This window comes from Barbus barbus, assembly GCF_936440315.1.
Source record: "Barbus barbus genome assembly, chromosome: 14".
NCBI lineage: Eukaryota > Metazoa > Chordata > Actinopteri > Cypriniformes > Cyprinidae > Barbus > Barbus barbus.
The window spans coordinates 23,829,066-23,851,342 of record NC_136742.1 but is presented as its reverse complement, the minus strand read 5'-3'; the positions used below and the strand labels follow the sequence as shown (position 1 = coordinate 23,851,342).

The following is a 22,277-nucleotide window of genomic DNA, read 5'->3' as shown; positions in this document are numbered from 1 at the left end:
TGGCATCCCGGCGCCGGAGTGAAGGACATCTGGGAAGATCGCGTCCTGGGTGCACAGGGTCTGTGCAGAGAAACACACGGAGTAGAGGTGGTGGGAGTGTTACCAGCGTGCTGTATACTTACCCCGGACTTGTGAGCGTCAACCCAGGATGTTTCTCCGCTCTCTCAGCTGGGCCTGCTTCTCCACCAGGTCGCAGATCTGCTTCTCTATGGCCAGCTGCACCGAATGCAGCTCGAATGTGTCCTCACCTGCACTCAAAGGTAGACACAAATCCACCATTTAAGCAAGTAACAGTGAAACAATGGTAATGTGTGTGAATAGAGTATTAGCAATCTAAGCGAGATTAGCGGCAGCCACGCTGATGATGCTAACGGGCTATAAGCTAATAGCATACTCGAGAAATCTAAATAAAACTAGTGATAACAAGGCGCTCTGATTGGTTTTGTTTTAGAATGCTATAGGGGATATATTCACACGTTTTAGAAACGAAAATGATAGTGTATAAAATAGTTTTTAAGATAGAAAATAGACGATAAAGAATCAACTTGATGGAGCTCAAACTCAAAACACGCAGTCACATGGTGTCGTCTACTGGTATGTGATGGATTCTATTGGTGGGATGTTAAATCCTATTGGAAAAATGCCCAAAACACACTACAAAAAGGAATTTTGTAATGGTTTTACTGGAAAAAAGCTAATGGTTTATAATGGTATTTTAATGGAAACCATTGGACCTTCTGTGATGGTTTCTATTGGCCTTCTACTGTTCTTTTTAGAAAGGTAAGTCAGCCCAATTCCGTGCAAAAAATGTGAATTTGGCAACCCTGCATCCAACACAAGCTGCATCCAAAGACAAAGTGATTTAAATACTCTGCATATTAATAGCATCTTCCTGGTGCTCGAAAATTATATGCAATATATGAATGTTTGCAGGAGCGGTAATGGTCAAAAATTCAGAAAACAGTCCCGCACTTTAATACAAAAACGCACACAATGAATGGCGATGTAGAAAGCAAAAGCCAAATCCCGGACATTTTGGGCGATTTAGAAATTTAGAAAAAAAAAATGTAGGTCCAAAAAGAGAACATGTCCGGGGAAAAGAGGACGTATGGTCACCCTACCTAAACGCTCTTGAAACGCTAATTCAAGCATCGAATCTAACTACTATAACACTTAAATGAAACATAACTGAAACTTCAAATACCCATAAGTTATTAAATTTCAGTTTATAAGTAATAAAATGGCAAGATCTGTTGTTTGTACATTACCGCATCCCTCTTGGACTGGGTGCAAATTGCATTAAAGTCAACACAGAGGGATGTTGACTGTTATAATTGCCTTCACTGTGGGAATGTTGGTTGTGCTCATCCCTAACAGTCAGCTCTGAGCCCCCTGCTCTTTCCAGCCTCTATTACTGTGAATCTAGACACCTCCTCCAGCCTGCATTGTAAGGAGATACTGTAGCCTACAAACAAGTCAGTGACATACAATGTCAGGAGAGCTGCTGGATTGTGTCTTCTTGAGAGCGTGAGGAGAAATCCTCTCTGTTAGCTTATGCTGCATGCATGTGTGACAAATCTCCCCATCAAATGCTGCTCCATTTCTGGCCTGTGAATAAAACACAACCTAAAAAATACGATATTCACATACCTCAGAGAGATCTGTATTTCATTTCCATTGGTATTCCTTGAAATGCTGATTTTGTTTGTTTAAATGTCAAAAAATAATACACAGGTAAAAAAGAATTACTTGAATCAATAGTATTACTATGTGTATCAGTGAGTATTCATGTCTTGTTTTCCTTACAGGAAACAAAATTAATAAATATAATACAATTTTTAATGTAATACATATTTTTTAAAATTGTCAAAGGGTTTAACTTTGTTATTAACACAGATAAAATCATAATTTCATAAAGCACTAAGACTTAAATTATAGTTTTTTTTTCCACTGACAAACTGATGTTGCTCTTTTGTCCCAATGGGGTAACCTAATTAGTTATATATCTAAAAAAAAAAAAAAACTTAATATATTATGCAAGCTTTCTTCTCAAGTAAATTCCTCTTTATTTAAAATATATTTAGATATTTTTAGTGGGAGAAAAGGAAAAAATAATAATTTTGTGACAATTAAGAAAGGTAAATGTGATTCAAATAACCATCTCATTTGAATTTTTCACCATCTGCTATCATCTTTAACAACAAGTCTGCCATTTAAAAATGACAAATTGCAAAAATTTTAGAATATAGCAAGCCTCATTATCAACCACTAAATACAATGTGTGACAGAACAAATTATATACAGGAAATATGGACATCCCTGTCTCTGCAACACAGTCCAAGGATCAAAGTGCTTTTGACAGCACCTGGAGAGAAAGGAGAGCGAGGCAGGAGGAGACGTGGACAAATCTGACTTAATTTGACTGCATGAGTCAGAAGCACATTTAGAAGAGCTCTCAAGCCAAAAAAAAAAACACGAGCGAGATTCTGTTGTGACTTTGTCAAAAGAGTCCTATGCCATGGAAAACAGGAAATTATCAGTTTGGAGAAGTATCGCTCATTCTTACCAGTTCGTCTATGCCTATTACCTCAAAATTTACAAGTCAGAAACATTGGTCAAGTCCTTGCCTCGCCGGCAGTGTAACATGCTCACAGTTGCTGCGAAACATGACTCAAGGTTAAAGAGACATTTATCAAAACACCAAAGCAAGAGACTCTGAAAGAACAAGGACGTTAAAATCATTAATTGAGATGCAGGGGTTGAGAGAAATAATTAAGCCTGAAGCCAATGTCAGAATCACTTTTTTCTGGTGATTAAAAACATTCCCTAATAACAGCCAAAGAGGGTGTGGATTATCAGAGAGACGACCCGCGGTAAAGTCTATCACCCACCACTCTTTACAAATCCTTAACATGACCCTGAAACACTTTAGACTCATTGCATTTGGTAAGAGCTATTGCAAATAGCAAAGTAATGATTCCGATGCCAGAATTGCTAATATCAGTGTGTAAAACCGCACTACATAGGTCACACATTAAAGACCCCATGATATTGTTTGATGAATGGGTGGGTGGCCGTGTTTCACAGTTGCATGCCAAATATTTTTAAATATTTAGAAATGTGCCTACAAAAACGCTGTTATGGTGTGAGTTGCACTGCAGATGCTAATCACTTCACAATTCTCCATTTGCATGATTTGAAGTGATTAGAGTGCAATTGACTGGAATTATGGTGGACAAATGTGATAATAAATGCTAACAGGAGATGTGAAAACCCAATACTAAGCAGATTGTTACAAGAAATTGGTCCTCAGGCATTCAGTACACAAATCAATAACTCTGAGAGCTGCCCAGATTTGCATGTTAACCCTATAAAGCCAAGTGTATCATATTTAGTATGCAAATTTCTAAGAGGTCTAAATAAAAAAAATAAAAAAAACTGTTTTACACAATCTACTACACCTTCTGTCACCTTCAGGTTGCAGTACATGTGTGATTTTGCTGTGAAATCTTTAGTCTTTTATAAAGTAAACATAAGAATAACTTCTATACTGTTAGCAATATTTTAAGATGAACATTTACTGGACTTAAGCAACTTAAGTTTACTTAATTATCCATACATGACTTTTTAGAAAAATAATTTTAAAATGTAATTAAATTTAAATTATGCTTTTGAGGACCATTTATTTGTATTTCTCTAAATCATAGTCATTGCATTTCATTATATATGGTGGGGGCAGTTGTGCCTAATGGATAGAGAGTTGGACTTGTAACCTGAAGGTTGTGGGTTCGAATCTCAGGTCCGGCAGGGATTGTAGGCAGGGGAGTGAATACCATGACTGAGATGAGACCCTTGAGCAAGGCACCGAACCCCCAACTGCTCCCTGGGCGCCGCAGTGTTGGTTGCCCACTGCACTAGGTGTATGTTCACTACTGTGTGTACACTTGGATGGGTTAAATGCAGAGCACAAATTCTGAGTATGGGTCACCATACTTGGCCACACACCACTTTCATTCCTATATTTTGCTCTCCACAATATCACTACAGACCTTTGATCATAAAACTAAGCCCATAAAATTCTAAGACATATACCCCCGGTTTCACAGACAAGGCTTAAGCTAGTTCCAAATGCATGTTTGAGCTGTCTCAAATGAAAATATCTTGCTCTGACATATCTTAAAATAGGTCAGTGTCATTGTTCTGTGTCAAGATGCACACCTTAATGTTTTCTTCCAAGGCAGTTTTGTAAAAGTTGCTTAAATATCTTAATTTAACTAAGGCTTAGTCCTGGCTTAAGCTAAGGCCCGTTTGTGAAACCGGACCATTATTAGGAGATATAGAGTGACAACTGATATTTACATGTATTTTAAGTAGTCTGCTATACTGTTATTAATATCTCATTGATTATATTACAAGCTATCATAATTTCAATTTTCATTCATTTTTGGCAATATTTATGTCAGCAACCAAATTGCAGATTGTTGCTCAAATTGGGCCTCTGAATAAAACAGAGATTTTTTTTTACCCTCCTTCATATTCTCAATATATCATACTTAACAAAGAACACATATGGAAACTTTATTTAGATTTTCTATCATATTTTGTCTAAAGGTTCAGAACCGTTCAGCAAACTGTTCCATTAAAAATATATCAGGCTTTACAGGTGGGTAAAAAAAAAACTATGAACTTTTTTTTTTTTTTTTCTTACTTCTAACTAACTATCAGTGCTAAACCAGAATGAATTTTGGAGTAGATCTATGATAACTATCTGTGATAAGTCTGAAGCCTTTCAAAGGATACTACAAAATTAGCTCCTCAGCTGTCTTCCTGAAAAGCCTGAGTAGAAAGATCTCGACAGGCCGATTCATTCAGAGTGTTTGGACAACGCTTCCATTGGTGTTCCACTGGAGGTTATTTTGAGGGGCTTGTGCTGTCAGCTGTTGTCTTGAGTCCTTTTGGACCCTCCTCACTTCTCTCTTTCACTCTGAAAAAACTGTGGACTGACTGGTTCATTGTCCTCCTTTTCTATTCGAACCTAAACAGACGCGTGTGGGGTAAGTCTTGAGTTGTACTATTTTATTTAACTTTATTCGATGTTGAGCTGAATGTCGCCAGTGTGTCTTTGAGAAGCATTTGAGTTGGTTGGATTTCTTTGACTATGTGTTTTGTTTCAGTCATTAGAGTGTGGTTTCATTATTATGAGTAAGTAATATGAAGACAAAGCTAATTCCAATGCAATAATTCTGTTGTTTTAAGTTCAAATTTGTAGTAAATTTCCTAATTTGTCCTAAAGTTAGTCTTATGTGCTTCACTCTTAGTCTGTTATTTAGATGTAAACCGATGTTTAGAATAGTAATTGTTTTTTCCACTTTGCGTAAAACTGCCACCATTGACATCAGAGTGTACGTGGCTAGACTAAGAAATAGCTTGTCCATATTTAGAGGGTCCAAAAATAGCGTGTGGCTTCACAACAGGTGCCATGTTGCTGAAGGAGGAGGGGTGATGGGAGAGGAGGAGGGGTGGATACATGCACATGGGGTTGGAATGGGGGCTTTTATTTTAACCTGATAAGCAACAGAGCTGGGACATAAACAGCCTCTGGAATCTCAGAGTTCATTCCACATGAAATCAGCTGTGTAGAGCTGAAGGGCTTCAGGCCTGGCGCTATCTGTGACGCATCAGATTTAGAGGCTCACTGATACTCTGCCACTGTGATTTGTGCTATTTTCTCCGCACCCCCTCCTCTAGCCTCGTGTGTCACAATCGACTCATTGCCTCTCTTCAGATGTCCACCAGACGTGGAGGCAGCTTAGAGATCAGATGTAACTCTTTTTCTATGGCTTGCACTGAAAATGTTCAAGAATTTATCTACACAGTAAATTCCCCAGTGTTAAATCAACCAGTTCCCATATATACACCGAACAGTGTTGATTTAACACCAGGAAATTTACTGTGTAACTACCACTAACCAGATCATTAAGTATTTAAATTTAAGTATTACATATTCTGCATCCAGGTGTGTATAAAATAAAATAAAATAAAAAAAAAATAATAAAAAAAAAGTTTCATGAACACAAAATTACCATATTATAATGATTTCTGAAGGGTCATGTGACGCTGAAGACTGGAGTAATGGCTATTAAAAATTCAGCTTGCCATCACAGGAATAAATTACATTTGTAAAAATATATTAAAATAGAAAAAAATATATTTTAAATTGTAACAATATTTCACAATATTACTGTTTTTATTATATTTTTGAAGAAATAACTGCAACTTTAGTGAGCATAAGACACTTTCAAAAAATATATGACCTAAATATAAACATATATATATATATATATATATATAATTATTAATAAAATATCAGTACACAACAGTATAAGTACACAAAATAAATAATTTGAAAATGGAAACAAGACAAACAAATAGATAGAACTAATTAAATCTGCCATTGTTATTGTAGCTATATGTAGACAAATCACTTCACATTCCAATTTCCAGTTTTAAGTTTCTGCAAATATTTATTTTTCAAGGTCACTTCATTATTATCCAATTCGTTTCTGCCTGAGGCAAATATATTAATCATTTCCCCAAATTTGAATTTACATTTCTTACAAACAATCTCATGCATTTCAAAAATAAATTCCTTCTATTTATGCAAACATACCACAAACTGGCCAAAAGCCATTCATCTTCATTTTAGTGGCTGGTGATTTCACAGAGTCACAAACCTCTCTACAAGTAATGCATAATCGCTTCTCATTAATTTCAACAGTCTCATTTCAGCGTCAAGCCAAGAGTGTAATCAAGGGATTGGCTGTTCTACCTCTGCTAATCAATCTGCTTTCTTATGAAGCACTTTTATGATATATTTAACTTGATTTTTGCAGCAGATGATGGAGGGCAGTGACCAAACCTCTGAGAACGCCGATGAACAAGTCAATGGCCCAGAGGAGCAGCCAGTGGACCCCATGGATGATTTCAGCAGGCAGCTAGAGGATATAATCAACACGTATGGAGCAGCATCCAGTCTGATGCAGGAGCAGATCTCCATCCTGGAGTCTGAGGAGAGAAAGGAGGAGGAGGAGAAAAACGAAGAGGAGGCAAAGGCTGATAAAGAGGCCAACCCACAAGAAGCTGGTGCCAGTACTGAGAAGGAGCAGATAGCTGATAAGAAACTCCTCAAGGGCCTGGGTGAGCAATTGGCCTTTCTTCTGTTCGTTTGATAAACAGTGTAAATGTCTTGAGATTAAACAGGAAACTAAAAGACTAAACCTCACAAAGAGAATTTTCATTTTGCTGAGCATTATATAACGGCCCCTAGAATGACCAAATCAGTCAATAATTGGTCAAGAAATTATATGGGTCAATCTATGAAATTGGTGCCATTTTAAGTTTGACAACCACATAAATAATAAAAATTACAATGTGCCGTGTCAAGTTAATACAGTAAAACAGTCATTTAAAATAACTGTTTTCTTTTTTAGTTAGTACTGTCAAACGATTAATCACAATTAATTGCATCCAAAATAAAAAAAACTTGTTTACATAAAATATGTATGTGTACTGTGTATATTTATTATGTATATATAAACACACACACATACAGTAAATATTTGTAAAATATTTACGCATTTATATTCTTATAGTTTATATTAGATATAAATATATTTAACATATAAACATAACGTATTTTTCATAAATATATATATGTATGTGTTTGTATTTATATGTACATAATAAATATACACAGCACACACATATATACTACCAAAAACGTTTATTTTGGATGCGATTAATTGCGATTAATCGTTTGACAGCACTAATTTTAATATATTTCAAAATGCATTACTGTGATGTAAAGCTGAATTTTCAGCAGCCATTACTCCAGAAATCTTTATAATATGACGATTTGGTGCCTAAGAAACATTTATTACTATAAATGTTTAAAACAACCGTGTTGCTTAATATTTTTGTGGAAATATTACCGTGATATATAACGATATATACATGGTACATCAATTTTGGAATTCTTTTATAAATAGAAAGTTTAAAAGAACAGCCTTAATAATTTGAAATAGATTTTGTTGTAGCATTGTCTTCACTGTCATATTTGATTAGTTTTATGCTTCCTAAATAAACAACAGTATTCATTTCTTTTCAGCAAAAAAATCTTAAACAGTAATGTATGATTGAATGACACGTATGACATCCATATTGATAAATGACCCACAGAGAGCAGAGATTTCAGTGAAAAAAACTCATTGCTGTTTTATGTTTGAAAAATAATGGCGTATGTAGCACCTCTCAATCACACAGATGGAGTCATAAACAGTGATTGGGTTTTTCTATCAGCAGGATGGTCAAGTGCTATGAGTGTAGTAATCAACTGTTTGGAAAGTTTCCATTCTCAAGGAAAGAATACTTACATCAGCCCACTTTATCATCACCAAATGCAAACAGCTATAGTGCTTGACTTAGCTTTCTGACACACTCTGGTCTTAAAGGAATATTTTACACAGGAATGAAAATTCTGTCATCATTTACTAGCTCATGTTGTTGCAAACCTGTATGACTTTCCTCTGTGGAACACAGAAAGAGAAAATATGAATAATGTACTGGTCTATCATTTTAATGTAATTACAACGAACAGCTGTTGGAGCTTTTACGATTCAAAAAGCACACATACATATAAAAAAGTACCATAAATATATCATAAAATATCTTAAAAGTGGTCCATATGACTCATGCACTATAGTTTAAGACTTCTGAGGTCATATAAATAGCTTTGTGTAAGAATAGTCACAGATAAATTGGGCTGGCAGCTACTGCAACCAAATTACTCAATGAGTCAATGACTATGTTTACATGCACATGAATAATGCGATTATTTCCAATAATCAGAGTAAGGACTTAATCGCATTATTTAGATCGAAGTAGTGCGTTTACATGAGGTAAAGTTTAATCGCAATATTGCCAAAATCTCATCATAATCGCATTAAGAGGGTGCATGTAAACGCACTCATTGAGTTGAACTGAAAAACTGGACCAGTCTGATTTGTGAACAAATTATTCTGGTTTTCAGCGATCAGTGAATAAAACTTTCAGGTTCAGTCTTAAGACTTCTGAAGACTTGGAATACAGCACAAAAATGTGTTATGAACCACTTTGACAGTACTTTTTAAGATTTGTTTTCTTTCTTTGGAGATTTATATAGAACAAAAATACAACCATAAGGTTTTGAATGACAAGAGAGTGAATAAATAATGACAGAGATTCATTCCTGGATGAACTATCCCCTTAAGGCTGAGTATATGTCTTGTGCCTTGTTTGCTTCTCAACCATTTTATTGTAAATGCTATCACGCTGTGATTCCACCACTTCTCCCGTGGATTTATTTTGAAGCTTGAGTGCAGAACTCTCCCTTGTGGGCTTCTGTTCATCTTCTTTATCTTTTCATTCTGTGATCTGAACGGAAAACGCTTGTCTCGTAGGTAAAGAGGCCGCATCCTTATTGCAAAGCCTGAACAAGCTCGGCTCACCAGAAGAGAAAGTGGAAATGGTGTTGAAGAAATACACTGAGCTGGTGAGTATCCAGACCCATGAGAGAACGCCTCTCTCTGAGCAGTTTCCACCACCGGCAACAACAATGCATGGAGGAGAGTTAAGAGGAAACAAATAGAACACAAACTGGATTGACACGGAAAGAAAATAAAAGAAAGCCTGGTGTGATGTTAAGAGTGGTTTCACTGATATTGCGATGACCTAAATATTCGACGTCCTGGGCTGAATAAGCGAGTCTGAACACAAGGCCATATGCCACACAAGAAAGCCACAACACTCTCTTCAATTTCAAAACACAGAGATAACGACAGGGCCATGTAGAGAAGAACATACGACAGAAGACTACCAAAATCAGATCTTGTTCTCAGAAATATACAATCTAAGGGCTCTGTTAATGTGGAAAAATCCTCTTGAGGACGTCCGAGCAAGCAGACAGACATTATCTAAAGCAGCTTTAGACGGCATATGAGATGATGTATGGATCACACCTGTGTGTCTGTTTTGTGCATATGGGGCAGGTGGAGGAACACAGGACTGAGAAGAAACAGCTGGAGCAGCTTCAGCAGAGACAGAGTCTTCTGGTCAAGCAGAGAGATCAGCTTCAGTTTGAGCACAGTCGTGCCATCCTGGCCCGCAGCAAGCTGGAGATGCTCTGCAGGGAGCTTCAGAGACATAACAGGACACTGAAGGTGAGAAGATTGTCTGGCAGTTTAAGAGATTGAGAAAGAAAAGTTAAACTATGATATTACTTGGCAGGTTTATTTTTTGGGCATGTTTATGTATTTATGATGAGAAACATGCATTATTGATTTTGTCTGAATTCGTTCATTTTTTTTTAAATAAACATGCCTATTTTCTTATGCCATTCAAATGTTTGGGGTCAGCTGTTCTTTTTAAGTTTCTATTAATAAAAAAAATCTCTCTCTCAAAAAAAAGAAGTATCATGTCTTCCACAAAAAAATATTATAATTTCAACACTGAAAATAATACGAAATGTTTGATGAGCGACAAATCAGCATATTTCATTGACACTGAAAACTGCAGTAAATTACAGTTTAAAATTGGAATAATATTTCACAATTTTATTGTTTTTACTGTATCAAACAAATGTAGCCTTTGAAAACAAGTCTTCCTTAAAAGCATAAAACAATCTCACTTTTGAACATTAGCCTATGTTAACTTAAATAAAAATTCTAAACGGCAACAAAATTTTCATTAAAAAACTCACAGCTGCATAATTAATTACAATATATAAATAATAAATATATAAATACTATTATACATTAATAAAAAAACAAATTAGAAAATTTTTAATTTTAGAAAAAAAAATTAGTTGACCACAAAACCACACAAAAAATAATACTCTTAATTAAATTGTCTCATACTTACATATATTGAATTTATGGGGGATGTTGCCATTTTTCTATCACTAAACTATAAAAAGTATAACAGATCAAATACTTACTTCAAATACTGCTAAAACTGAAATAAGAACCACTTATAAAGAAAAGCAGTCAATGAACAGCGATCGATGTTTTGTTTTTATGTGCCATTAAGGGGTATATTTATCTGAAATAGATACAGTAAGACCATAATAGCAGACCTCATAGCAACTTCTTGTTTGACATGTGGGAGAGTGTTGAGCATCTGACTTGTTTTCCTGTTATCCTGTTACCCATGTCAGAGTTTTGATTGCTGAGATTGAGTCCATCTAACTTCCTTCTGAGGAGACGGCATTTTTGAGCCCAGTGGGACGTTACTGCAGTGAATCTATGTCTCTGCCTCGATGAGACACTGAATTCTCAGACTCAAAGCGCTGCTGACAGGTCACTATGACAAGAGGGATAGTGTTACCGAGCTTCAGTGGCATTTGCCCTTTTTTTATAAATCAAAAGTCAAAGAGAATGTCTCGCTGGCTCAAATCACTGCAGAGGCCATGGCCTCCTGTACTTCCATTCTGTTGATGCGACAGCGACTACATCTACATCCCAGATAAAATATGCAGAGGTTTTCATATTGTCTGTGCTAATTCTGAGGTTAAATCTGCATAATGGATTTAACTATGCAACTCCTTAAAATGATTTACACGTATAAAGAAATTCAGTTACATGAGATACAGTACAAGAGATTATTAGACTTACAAGATGTTTTATTTTACATTTAGCAGTTGAGATCACATGTTGAGGTCATGTGACCGACTGAAAACAACTCATTTTATTTTGTATGCAGACTCCACAAAATAGTGCCATGAATATTTTGTGTTCTTATGACAAATATACTAAAAACACAAAAACAAGAACACAAAATGATCAAGTTTGCATTCGAAAATTAATTACCATTACATATTACAGCATAAAGGTAACGTTTTTTTATTTTTATAAACAGTGTTCCAACTCTCATTGGTATTGAAACATTTTAAAATTCATATGGTTTGACACTATGTCGTGAACCAAAGATCAGTTTTAAAATGTAGGTTAATTCTTATTTAATATCTGTATGTAATACAAAAGGGAGAACAATATTTAATAAAATAGTTAATAGTGCCAAGCCCAGCCCAATATCACACAAGCATTATGCATTAATAAATAAAATAACACAAATTTGACAGAATGTCATATTGAATAGTGTTGAATTATTTGTAGGTTACATTTAATAGATAATCTTGAAACATTTGCAAGTGATTTGTAAAAGGTGTCATTATATTGAATGATTTTCGTGGAATTTACATAGTTTCAACAAATGATTCAGGGTTTCAAAAAGCTTAATTTCTCCCATCAATGCCTTCACTATGCACATGTGTTTTGATTCAATAAAAAGAATCGTCTCATGAGAGTCATTAATAAGGGAATCGGACTTCACTGGTCGTGCTGTATGTTTTTGATGCACGTAAACGTTCTGAATATTAAAAACGGCAACCTAATTTGTGAATGCTTCTCTCAATTTAGCTGCCATATTTGTCATTTTACAAAACTGTTATTCAGCACTTGAAATGTTTCCAGTTGTCGGATATAGCAGTCCACTCATTTCTTTCACTCTGCCAAACAATTATGTTGGCTTCCAAGAGACAATTTCACCTCCATTCGGTGAATGTGTACATAATATGAAAGATGTTATGAATCTTGCGCAAAGCACCTGGAGCCATTTTCTCAGCGACTGATTTCGGTCCATTTGTACTATTCGCTGAACAGGTGCTGGAGGACTTTGTAGATAGCTGTTTCTGTCCCAGCATGCAAACACACACACACTTTTTTTCTGTTTTTGTGGTCTGTAAGGTGACTCAGAGGAGCTTTCTAATCACGTTTGTGTTGTTTTTTCTCCTCCGGGCAATTGAAGATATTAAACTCTTGCTCTAATATGAACTCTGCATGTCTTTGGAAGTTGATGCTATCCTTCCCTAGAGGCTGGCATTGACCTTGTTCACTCCCCAATCAATTTTATTCAAGAAGCCATTAATGAGCAGGTCAGAGCAGAACATCTAAGCCCTGTGTGTAGGTGCGAGGCTCAGCTATGAGGACGGTAAATTAGATTTAATCTGGGGTTATTTCCTTTGTGCTTATATGAGTGATTCGCCTCCCTGATGAGCTTGCGTAGCGGTAATACAGCTTCACCTTTCTCAGGTGGGAGCTTGAGACTCATGCCATGTGTAAACACAGGCAAGCAAACAAATTCAGCCCTGGAGAGGAACACTCCATGCTTGGATTCCCTACGATTAGCTGAGTCAGGAAGCTGGCGCCTCTGAAACAGGAGCTCATGTTTACAAAGCGCACACATTGGATGGCAGGGCTGTTTAGCATTCACACATCCGATCCCAGATACTATAAAAGGATAATATTGTTTATTCAGTGCCACAAATATAGATCTCATAGAGCTAAATACGTCATCAACAACATTTGATTAATAGGATCATAAACTAGCCTTCACCACTCAGACATTGTAAGGTAGAAATAATGCAATTAGAGTAGTGGTTAGTACACCTGCTCTGGTGCTCATTTGGGCAACTCAGGTTCAAGTCTATGCCTTTTATTCTGTATATTTCTTGTCACTCTCTACTATATCTATAAAATAAAAAAGAACCTTCTAAAAGGTTGTCCCTTACTTATAACTTATATAAATTACTTTTATTCAAAATTATACATTTTAATGTTTTTAAATTAACTAAAAACTATTATAAACCATAAACTATTATGAATTTATCAATACTTTTTACACAATAAATAATGAAAATGTACATTTATATTAATTTGTAACATGTCCATTAGTTTTACTATTTAATTTTGCCACAAAGTTTAATCAAAAAAAGTGCACTTACTTGTCAGTCAGTGTTATTTTAGTGTTATTTTTATGCTATTGTAGTGTTTAATATTTTGAATTTGTTCGTTTTCATTTTAAAGTAGTTAAGTTCATGTTTAGTAATGTGCTTTTGTAAGTTTTATTGGTTTTCTTTTTATCTTTAATGCATTTTATATCAGTTTTAGTTATTTTAGTACCTCTTAGCTCAGTTCAGTTAGTTGAAAATGCAACATTTCTCATTTTTGAGTGTTTTTAAGTTTAGGTTTTCATCTAATATTTATATTTCAGATTTGTTTTAATTAACATTTTTTATAGATTTCGTGTTAGTTAGCAAAGACAACACTGTTATCAGCAAGAAACTTTAAGTGAGGAGCAGGACTGAAATAAAACATTAAATATTATGAATATATTATTAATATTCGTCTTCTTAAAGATGTTATGAATGAACCAACAAACAAAAAATAATCAAGATGAATATCAATTGTGATGAATCAAGATGTCAAATACAAAATATTGTTTAATTGTTTGTATTTAGGCTATAAAATGCACACTATGAAATAAGCCATTTTTTGCCACAAATGTTTAAAATATAATTTCCATCATTGTTATTTTTACCACAAAATGCTATCAAACACAATACATTATTTGACTTTCCCATCTAATCATAGCTGCAGCTCACACTCTCACGTAATACTAGATCGAGATTGCTTTTATCACTTAAGGCTGCATATTCCCAGATTTCCCACACGTTTCCATCTCTCTTTCTCTCTGCAGGAGGAGAGTCTGCAGAGGCTGCGGGAGGATGAAATGAAGCGGAAGGAGATCTCCGCTCATTTCCAGAGCACGCTAGTGGACATTCAGGATCAGATCGAGCAGCACAGTAACCGCAACAACAAGCTGTGCCAAGAGAACAGTGATCTGGCCAGCAAACTCAAGACCATCATAGACCAGTATGAGCGGAGAGAAGTGGTACTGATGGAAATCCACACACATTACATGAAATCCATAAGACCTATCTGTACACATAACATCTAGATTTGAAATGCATTAAATCCACACATAAGCAGAGCTCCAGCTGCAACAGAACTCTATTTTCAGCTGCACAGCACTGTGCTGTTTATGTGGGCAGTGTGAAGACCGTAACCTGTTAATATGGGCCCTAAAATAAATATGTGCTTGCGGTGTGAAGCAGACCGAAGACCTGTGCAGCGAAAGCCAGCAAAATGAATTGAGGATTTCAAACACCACAATATCTAACACATCTGTCAAAGCGATTCAGTCACAAATCCATTTAAAGCTGCACCCCAAGGCACAGTCGAGATTAGATTTTGGTAAAAGTAAGTGTGCACCATAAGTGATTGTGATTCATTTGATAATGCATCTGATTGGATTTTTTTGTTCTGGTCCAGCAGAAACGTTTAATGAGTCATTACTGGGGTCCCAAACTTATTTCAAACTCGCAGTCAAAAGTTCTGAATAATTAAGATTTTTTTAAATGTCATATGTCATGAGTCTCTAATGCTCACCAAGGGTGCATTTATTTGATTTAAAAAAAATACAGTAAAAACAGTAATTTTGGGACATATTATTACAATATTATTACAATTTATAATAACTGGTTTCTATTTAAATATATTTTTTTAAAATGTATCCGCATTACTCCATTTTTTTATTTTAGTTTTGTTTTTCCATAATTTTTGTATATTTTGTATATATAGGTTTTTCATTGAATATTTATATTTGACTTTATTTCAGCTTTTTCAGTTAACGTAAACGCTAAATGAAATATCTTTATAGTTTTAATGTTTTAAAATTAATAAAAAAAATAGTTTTAGGTTTAGTCAACAATGACTGTTATAAACAAGAATGTAAAGATTATGATTGAGAATATAGCACCATGAGTGAAGAAATCAAACAAATAAATCACTCTAATATGCTGATTTGCTGCTCAATTATTATCAGTTATTAAAGGTATTAGCATAGAATTAATTCTGAAGGATCATGTGACACTGAAGACTAGAATAATGGTTGCTGGAAATTCAGCTTTGCTATCAAAAATATATAAATTTTACATACTGTACTGTAGAAAAATGTTTTTTAACTATAATATTTGTAGCATTTTTGATAAAATAAATGCATCCTTGGTGAGAGAATTTCAAAGACATTAAATAATTATTTCAAACTTCTGACTGGTAGTTTACACAATAATTGTTTTACAGTCACTATGCATAAAAACATATGCGCGTTTTAGAGCTGAAGTCTGCCAGAGCTGTAATTTCACAACACGAGGCGGAGGAAACTACACCCTCACCCTTTCTAAACCTGCTATATTTACAGCAGATACTTGTATTTTTTGACTTTGACTCAGTGATTCATGCCTGGTTTGACAGTGAATATAGCACCTTGTAGAACACGCTAGTATTCTCTATCTAATCACATGAGGATCGACCGGTGGAATGACAAGCCTGATGTGAGGGGAAGTTAAGCTCAATCTGTCACGCTGATGGGTACCACAGAGACTGCTCACACACAGCTGTGTGGTGGGCTCAAACAGACCCCAAGAATTTAAATTGACTCTAAATTGTGTCGTGTGTCTCTACTGCCCTCTGCTTGCTGCGGTAGAGACATGCATCATATGAGGGAGGTGCATCATGCTTAACTTGATTTACACAAGAAGAACAAGTTCCTGGAACAACATCCCTATTGACCAATCACCGCCCTCTGATTTTAGGTGTAAAAGGATGATTGATACAAAAGCTGTTCCAAGGACAACAAAGGATGTTGATCCTGGAACATGTTCTGCTTGTGAATAATCACACTGTGTGGTGTATCAGGAGAGAGACAAACACATATTCTCAATGTTCAAATGTTGTACTGTGTTAAATGTTGTTCCAAGAAATGACTAAAGCTGAAAAAACAAACTACAAAAATAAAATACAGCATCCCTGCAACCCCAAATAGGACAAGTGGTTTGGACAATGGAAAAATCTATTAAAATATAAACCATGATCCGCACTCACAAAAATAGTCTTCTTTTTTGTCCTACTGGTGATCAATGTAAAATAAAATGCTAAAAAGAAGACTATTTTTGTGAGTACAGATCATGGTTTTATATGCTAAGAAATCAAATTGATTAATTTAATTAAGATTGACGCACCAAAATAAAATACAAAAGAGCACGGTGCAGATAACTTTGTAAAAATAAATAAATTAAATTAAATTAAATTAAATTAAATTAAATTAAATTAAATTAAATTAAATTAAATTAAATTAAATTTAAAAAGTCTGATATGACCCCTTTACATCTAAATAAATATGCTTCCTTGTATTTTTTATGCAGAGTTTAGAGAAGATATTCAAACACAGAGATCTACAGCAGAAACTGTCTGATGCCAAGCTGGAAGAAGCCAACATGCTCCTCAGTCAAGCTGAAGAGAAGCACAAAAGAGAGAAGGAATATGTAAGACACACAGATCTCCTATTCTGGCTCTTCAGATTTGCCTCAAGTAAAATGAAGGCCAGGAAAATTCATTTGCATGTGCTTACAACAAATTTATTTACAAGCAGGGTCTATAATGAACAATCATCAAGTGCCAAATGCAAGTAATAATCAGCCTGTAAAAGGTAATTTTATAAGGAACGTAGGAATGATAATCTGACATTTCCTGATGAGTGAAGTGATGAATGTGTCATTCAAATGAAACTGTCGGCTGAAGAAAACATCTGTTGTGACTTGCAAGTCTTCTTAGTGGAAAATTGTCCATGTTTTTTTCAATGAAAGTTTATCTCGAATCTTTGTTTTGTCCTTTTAAGTCCATGTGTAGCCTACATTACTAACTTACATTTTCTCAAGTGTGGTAAAATTGTTCATTTTGGACCCTGTTTATCAAAATGTTTCAGTGAATCTCTAGAATTTGCGCATGTTAACATCTCACCATTTATGTTGTTAGTTGCTTAAAGAGGCTATTGACAAAACAAAGAAATGCTACGCAATGAGGGAGCAGGAGTTACAGATGAAGAAACAGGTAATGCCGAGTTCTCGGTCTCTCTCACCTGTTTGTGTGTGTGTCTTGTGTTTAACCAGTTACTCACTCAGGCAGCAGAGTGGAAACTACAAGCTAAACAGCTGAAAGAGCAGCACACTGTCATGCAGGCCCAGGTGAATATCTACCGCTGTGGCATTACCCACAATCCAACACTCTCTCCTCTCTAGCTGTGGCATTTCTCTCGCTGAGCTGTCTGACAAACCACATAAACCAATCGATATTTAAAAGGCAATTTACAGTGATGATTCATAACCATTAGGTGCAATTGCACTAAATGCACTGTCTGAATACATTTCAGCTGAGATGGATAGTTTTACAGTTTTGTGTAAATTCTGTCTTCATTTACTTACCCTCAAGTTGTTTCAAACCTGTCAAATCTGTGTTCAGTGGAACACAAAAGGAGACATTTGGAAGAATACTTTTTTATGCAATTACAATAAATAAGGACTGAGGTTTTCCAAAAAAAGAAATGAAAGCATCATGCAAAATGCAAAATGTGGTGCATATTGAGAAATATTATTCTGTCTTAGAGCAGATAAATCATCTAGATTCTGATTAATTCTTTAAGGAAATGAACGTGAGAATGAAGAGAATGAAGCTCTTTGAGTTATTTATGTTGATGGCTGTATGAAGGCTTCCTCTCTTTCATGGCTCTATTATGACAACACAGACAGAAATATATCATTTCAGTGAATTATTATAGTTCACAAGTGCCACAAGTGCTGAACAGCAAATACGACCTGGATGAGTTTCACTGCTGCTATTATAAATAATAAGCGATGCCTTGCACATTACATACTGAGTCATTGCAGAAAGTGTTCACTTATTTAAAGCTCTGTGTTTTTGAATGGAACATTTGCTTTGACTAATTGCAGATGGATTGAGTAAAGTGCAGCTGTAATTAACTCTTTCATCTTTACATCCATATTGTAAACAGAAGAATGAATGAATAAGTAAATGAATGGATACACTTAAAATTATATTTATTTATTTATCCATTCAATCATTAATGTATTAATTCATTCTTCATAAATAAATCAAAGAACAAATATAGATTTTTGTTTGTTTTTTGCTTTTTTCAAAATAAGATCAATATATAATAATTGAAAAGGAAGGTCAAGCTGATAAGCTTCATCATCATCATCATCATCATAATCATGCATGTTTCTCTTCATGTACTCCTAGGCATTAATTTACAATGATTTTCTGAATGATGCTAACTCTAATTCTCTTCTTACAGCTTGTGTTGTACTCCCAGAAGTTTGATGAGTTCCAGAACACACTAGCAAAAAGCAATGAAATCTACATCACTTTCAAACAGGAGATGGATAAGGTTTGTTGTATTATGCACACTTTTACAGTCTAGATCCAAGAGTTAATAGGAAAAAAAAGTGTGAAAAACAACTTCTTAATTTTTTTCTTACTTGTTTTCAAGTGAAAATATCTACAAGATAAATTTAATTGAGAAGCAACACTGCATAAGATATTAAGCCTTTTTTCCCAGAAAAGGTTTATTTAAAAGTGTACTTTGCACTGTCAGATTTTTTCCCCGCTTGATTTTAACTTATTTATACTTAAAATAAGTGACAAATCTGCTGATGCACTAAGATAAAATACACTCATAAAGCTACATTCTCTGAAAAAAGTCTTAATATATTATATGTGACCCTGGACCACAAAACCAGTCTTAAGTCGCTGGGATATATTTGTAACAATAGCCAAAAATACATTGAATGGGTCAAAATTATATATTTTTCTTTTATGCCAAAAATTCCATGAAGGTATTTTGTAAATTTCCTACTGTAAATATATCAAAACTTAATTTTTGATTTGTAATATGCATTGCGAAGAACTTCATTTGGACAAATTTAAAGGCGATTTTCTCAATATTTAGATTTTTTTGCACCCTCAGATTCCAGATTTTAAAGTTGTATCCCGGACAAATATCTCGATCTCAATTTCGAAATATTGACCCTTATGACTGGCTTTGTGGTCCAGGGTCACATATAATGTTCTTTTCAGACAGTAATGGTGTCTTGCTTCAAGGATTTTTTAATATTTCAACTGTAAATTTAGACAAAAACGCTTGTTAAGAATAGGATTTTTATTTATTTTTGCAGTGAACAGCTTGAATTAAAATGTCTTTGTCTTTTTTAAAGAATATAAGTCTCATGCTGATCATGTTTTTATTTGAATAGATGACAAAGAAGATGAAAAAGCTGGAAAAGGAGTCAAGTATCTGGAAGACACGGTTTGAAAGCTGCAATAAAGCTCTTGTTGAAATGATTGAGGAGGTAATTTAAACACAGAATTTGTAAGTATTTGACCATTAGCATTTCACTTACTAACTGATTAACTCTACCCCAACAGAGATCAGAAAAGGCCAAAGAGTTTGAACTCTTCACTTTGAAAATCGACCGTCTGGAGACTCTGTGCCGAGCACTGCAGGATGAAAGAAAAAGTTTATATGACAAGATTAAAGAAATACGGTCCTCAGAAAAGGCGACTCTAGAACCTGTGGTGGACTTGCCCCAGCTGGATGAGCTTACAGAGCTGGTCCAACTTCCTAAGCTGGCTACCAACCCAATGCTGACCACAGAGATGAAGAGGCTGCGAGAGGAGCAGATTCGTCTGCAGGAGTTTGCAGCTTCCTTGGTAAGTTCCATAACAGATGATGCTGGAGAATCTGATAGTGAAGAAGAGAAGATGGCAGAAAAGATTCCAGCAATTCCTGAGGCTCCCAAACTTGAGTCTAACAAACCAGAGGCTGCTAGAGCAAACGAAGAGAAGCCATTAGTACCCACCTCTGCCAGACCTGAGACAGAATCCAAACTTCCTCAAGAGCTAGAGATCACTGAACAACAGACAGGAAAACAAGAGACAGCCAAAGAAGAACCAAGCCAGAAAGAGGCGACAAAAGCAGATGAGACGATTGAACAGGAATCCACTCAGCCAAAGCTTGTCATGAAAGAAGACAGCAAAGATGAAGCTGTTAAACCTGAGCTACCTGAACCAGAACCACCCAAACAAGAGCCCCTCAAAGAAGAGCAGCTGAAGCCTGTCTTGAAAGAAAACAGCAAACATGAAGCTGTTAAACCTGAGCTACCTGAACCAGAGCCGCCCAAACAAGAGCCCCTCAAAGAAGAGCAGCTCAAGCCTGTCTTGAAAGAAGACAGCAAAGATGAAGCTGTTAAACCTGAGCTACCTAAACCAGAACCACCCAAACAAGAGCCCCTCAAAGAAGAGCAGCTGAAGCCTGTCTTGAAAGAAAAAAGCAAACATGAAGCTGTTAAACCTGAGCTACCTGAACCAGAGCCGCCCAAACAAGAGCCCCTCAAAGAAGAGCAGCTCAAGCCTGTCTTGAAAGAAGACAGCAAAGATGAAGCTGTTAAACCTGAGCTACCTGAACCAGAGCCGCCCAAACAAGAGCCCCTCAAAGAAGAGCAGCTCAAGCCTGTCTTGAAAGAAAACAGCAAAGATGATACTGTTAAACCTGAGCTACCTAAACCAGAACCACCCAAACAAGAGCCCCTCAAAGAAGAGCAGCTGAAGCCTGTCTTGAAAGAAAACAGCAAACATGAAGCTGTTAAACCTGAGCTACCTGAACCAGAGCCGCCCAAACAAGAGCCCCTCAAAGAAGAGCAGCTCAAGCCTGTCTTGAAAGAAGATAGCAAAGATGAAGCTGTTAAATCTGAGCTACCTGAACCAGGACTGCCCAAACAAGAGCCCCTCAAAAAGGAGCACGTTGAGAAAGCCGCAGCTGCCTCTGAGGAAACTAAAGCATCGGCAACAAAACCTAAAGCCCCAAAATCCCAAGAGGCAAAAGCAAAGGCCGGCAAAGCCCAGCCTAAAAAACAAGCTTCAGCCAAGAAGAAAGGTTCTGCAAAGGGCCCGAATAAAAGCTAAGCCGTTATTGTAGCATTACCAAAGGAGTTTTTTATTTTTATCATTTTTAGATCAGTTTGTTTGTGTTCTTAGACAAGTCTTGCTGCTGTTGATGAGTTAGTATGTCTGAGAAGTGACTGAGGCTTACTGTTCTCGGTCGGCGTTGGTCTGCGTCTGTCTGTGCAGTGTGAATTTGCTTTATAAGTTAATACAGATGACGACAAACTGGTCGTAGGACACGTTCCTTTATGAAAGTTTACTATAAGGATGCATTTCTAGCTTCCTGTATGTAATAAGGACTTTTTCTCACTTGTAATACTTTCTCAGTACCTTCAAATAAACATCTGCTCTTGACAACCCTATAAAATGTATGTACGTATGTGATACTCTCCAAAATGGTGCTATAGGGTGACACGGAGGAGACAAATTGTTGAATAAAGTCATTATTTTTGTTTTCTTTGCGCATAAAAGGTATTCTCGTAGCTTCGT

At 35.7% G+C, this 22,277-nt stretch overlaps 1 protein-coding gene across 2 annotated transcripts; it reads left to right on the top strand.

Moving 5' to 3' along the window:
* The first annotated feature begins 4,942 nt into the window (after nt 1–4,942).
* LOC306880015 (beta-taxilin-like) lies at nt 4,943–22,253 on the top strand. Of its 2 annotated transcripts, none has more exons than XM_079433280.1 (10): nt 4,943–5,054; nt 6,894–7,197; nt 9,498–9,589; nt 10,086–10,256; nt 14,632–14,826; nt 17,198–17,317; nt 17,942–18,016; nt 19,144–19,236; nt 20,102–20,197; nt 20,274–22,253. In XM_079433280.1, the coding sequence occupies exons 2-10, from the start codon at nt 6,897–6,899 to the stop codon at nt 21,807–21,809; spliced, it is 2,679 nt and encodes an 892-aa protein (XP_079289406.1). In that variant the 5' UTR covers nt 4,943–5,054; nt 6,894–6,896; the 3' UTR covers nt 21,810–22,253. The 2 variants fall into 2 exon arrangements, with proteins under 2 accessions (XP_079289406.1, XP_079289405.1); XM_079433279.1 differs by lacking the exon at nt 17,942–18,016 and adding an exon at nt 17,808–17,882.
* Nucleotides 22,254–22,277: the final 24 nt, after the last annotated feature.

Excerpts from the sequence above, each read along its gene's own strand:
- LOC306880015 (XM_079433280.1), top strand. The coding sequence starts at position 6,897 with ATGATGGAGGGCAGTGACCAAACCTCTGAGAACGCCGATGAACAAGTC. Across the intron at positions 7,198-9,497 it reads GAAACTCCTCAAGGGCCTGG|GTAAAGAGGCCGCATCCTTA; the intron begins GTGAGCAATTGG and ends CTTGTCTCGTAG. Across the intron at positions 20,198-20,273 it reads TTGTTGAAATGATTGAGGAG|AGATCAGAAAAGGCCAAAGA; the intron begins GTAATTTAAACA and ends CTACCCCAACAG.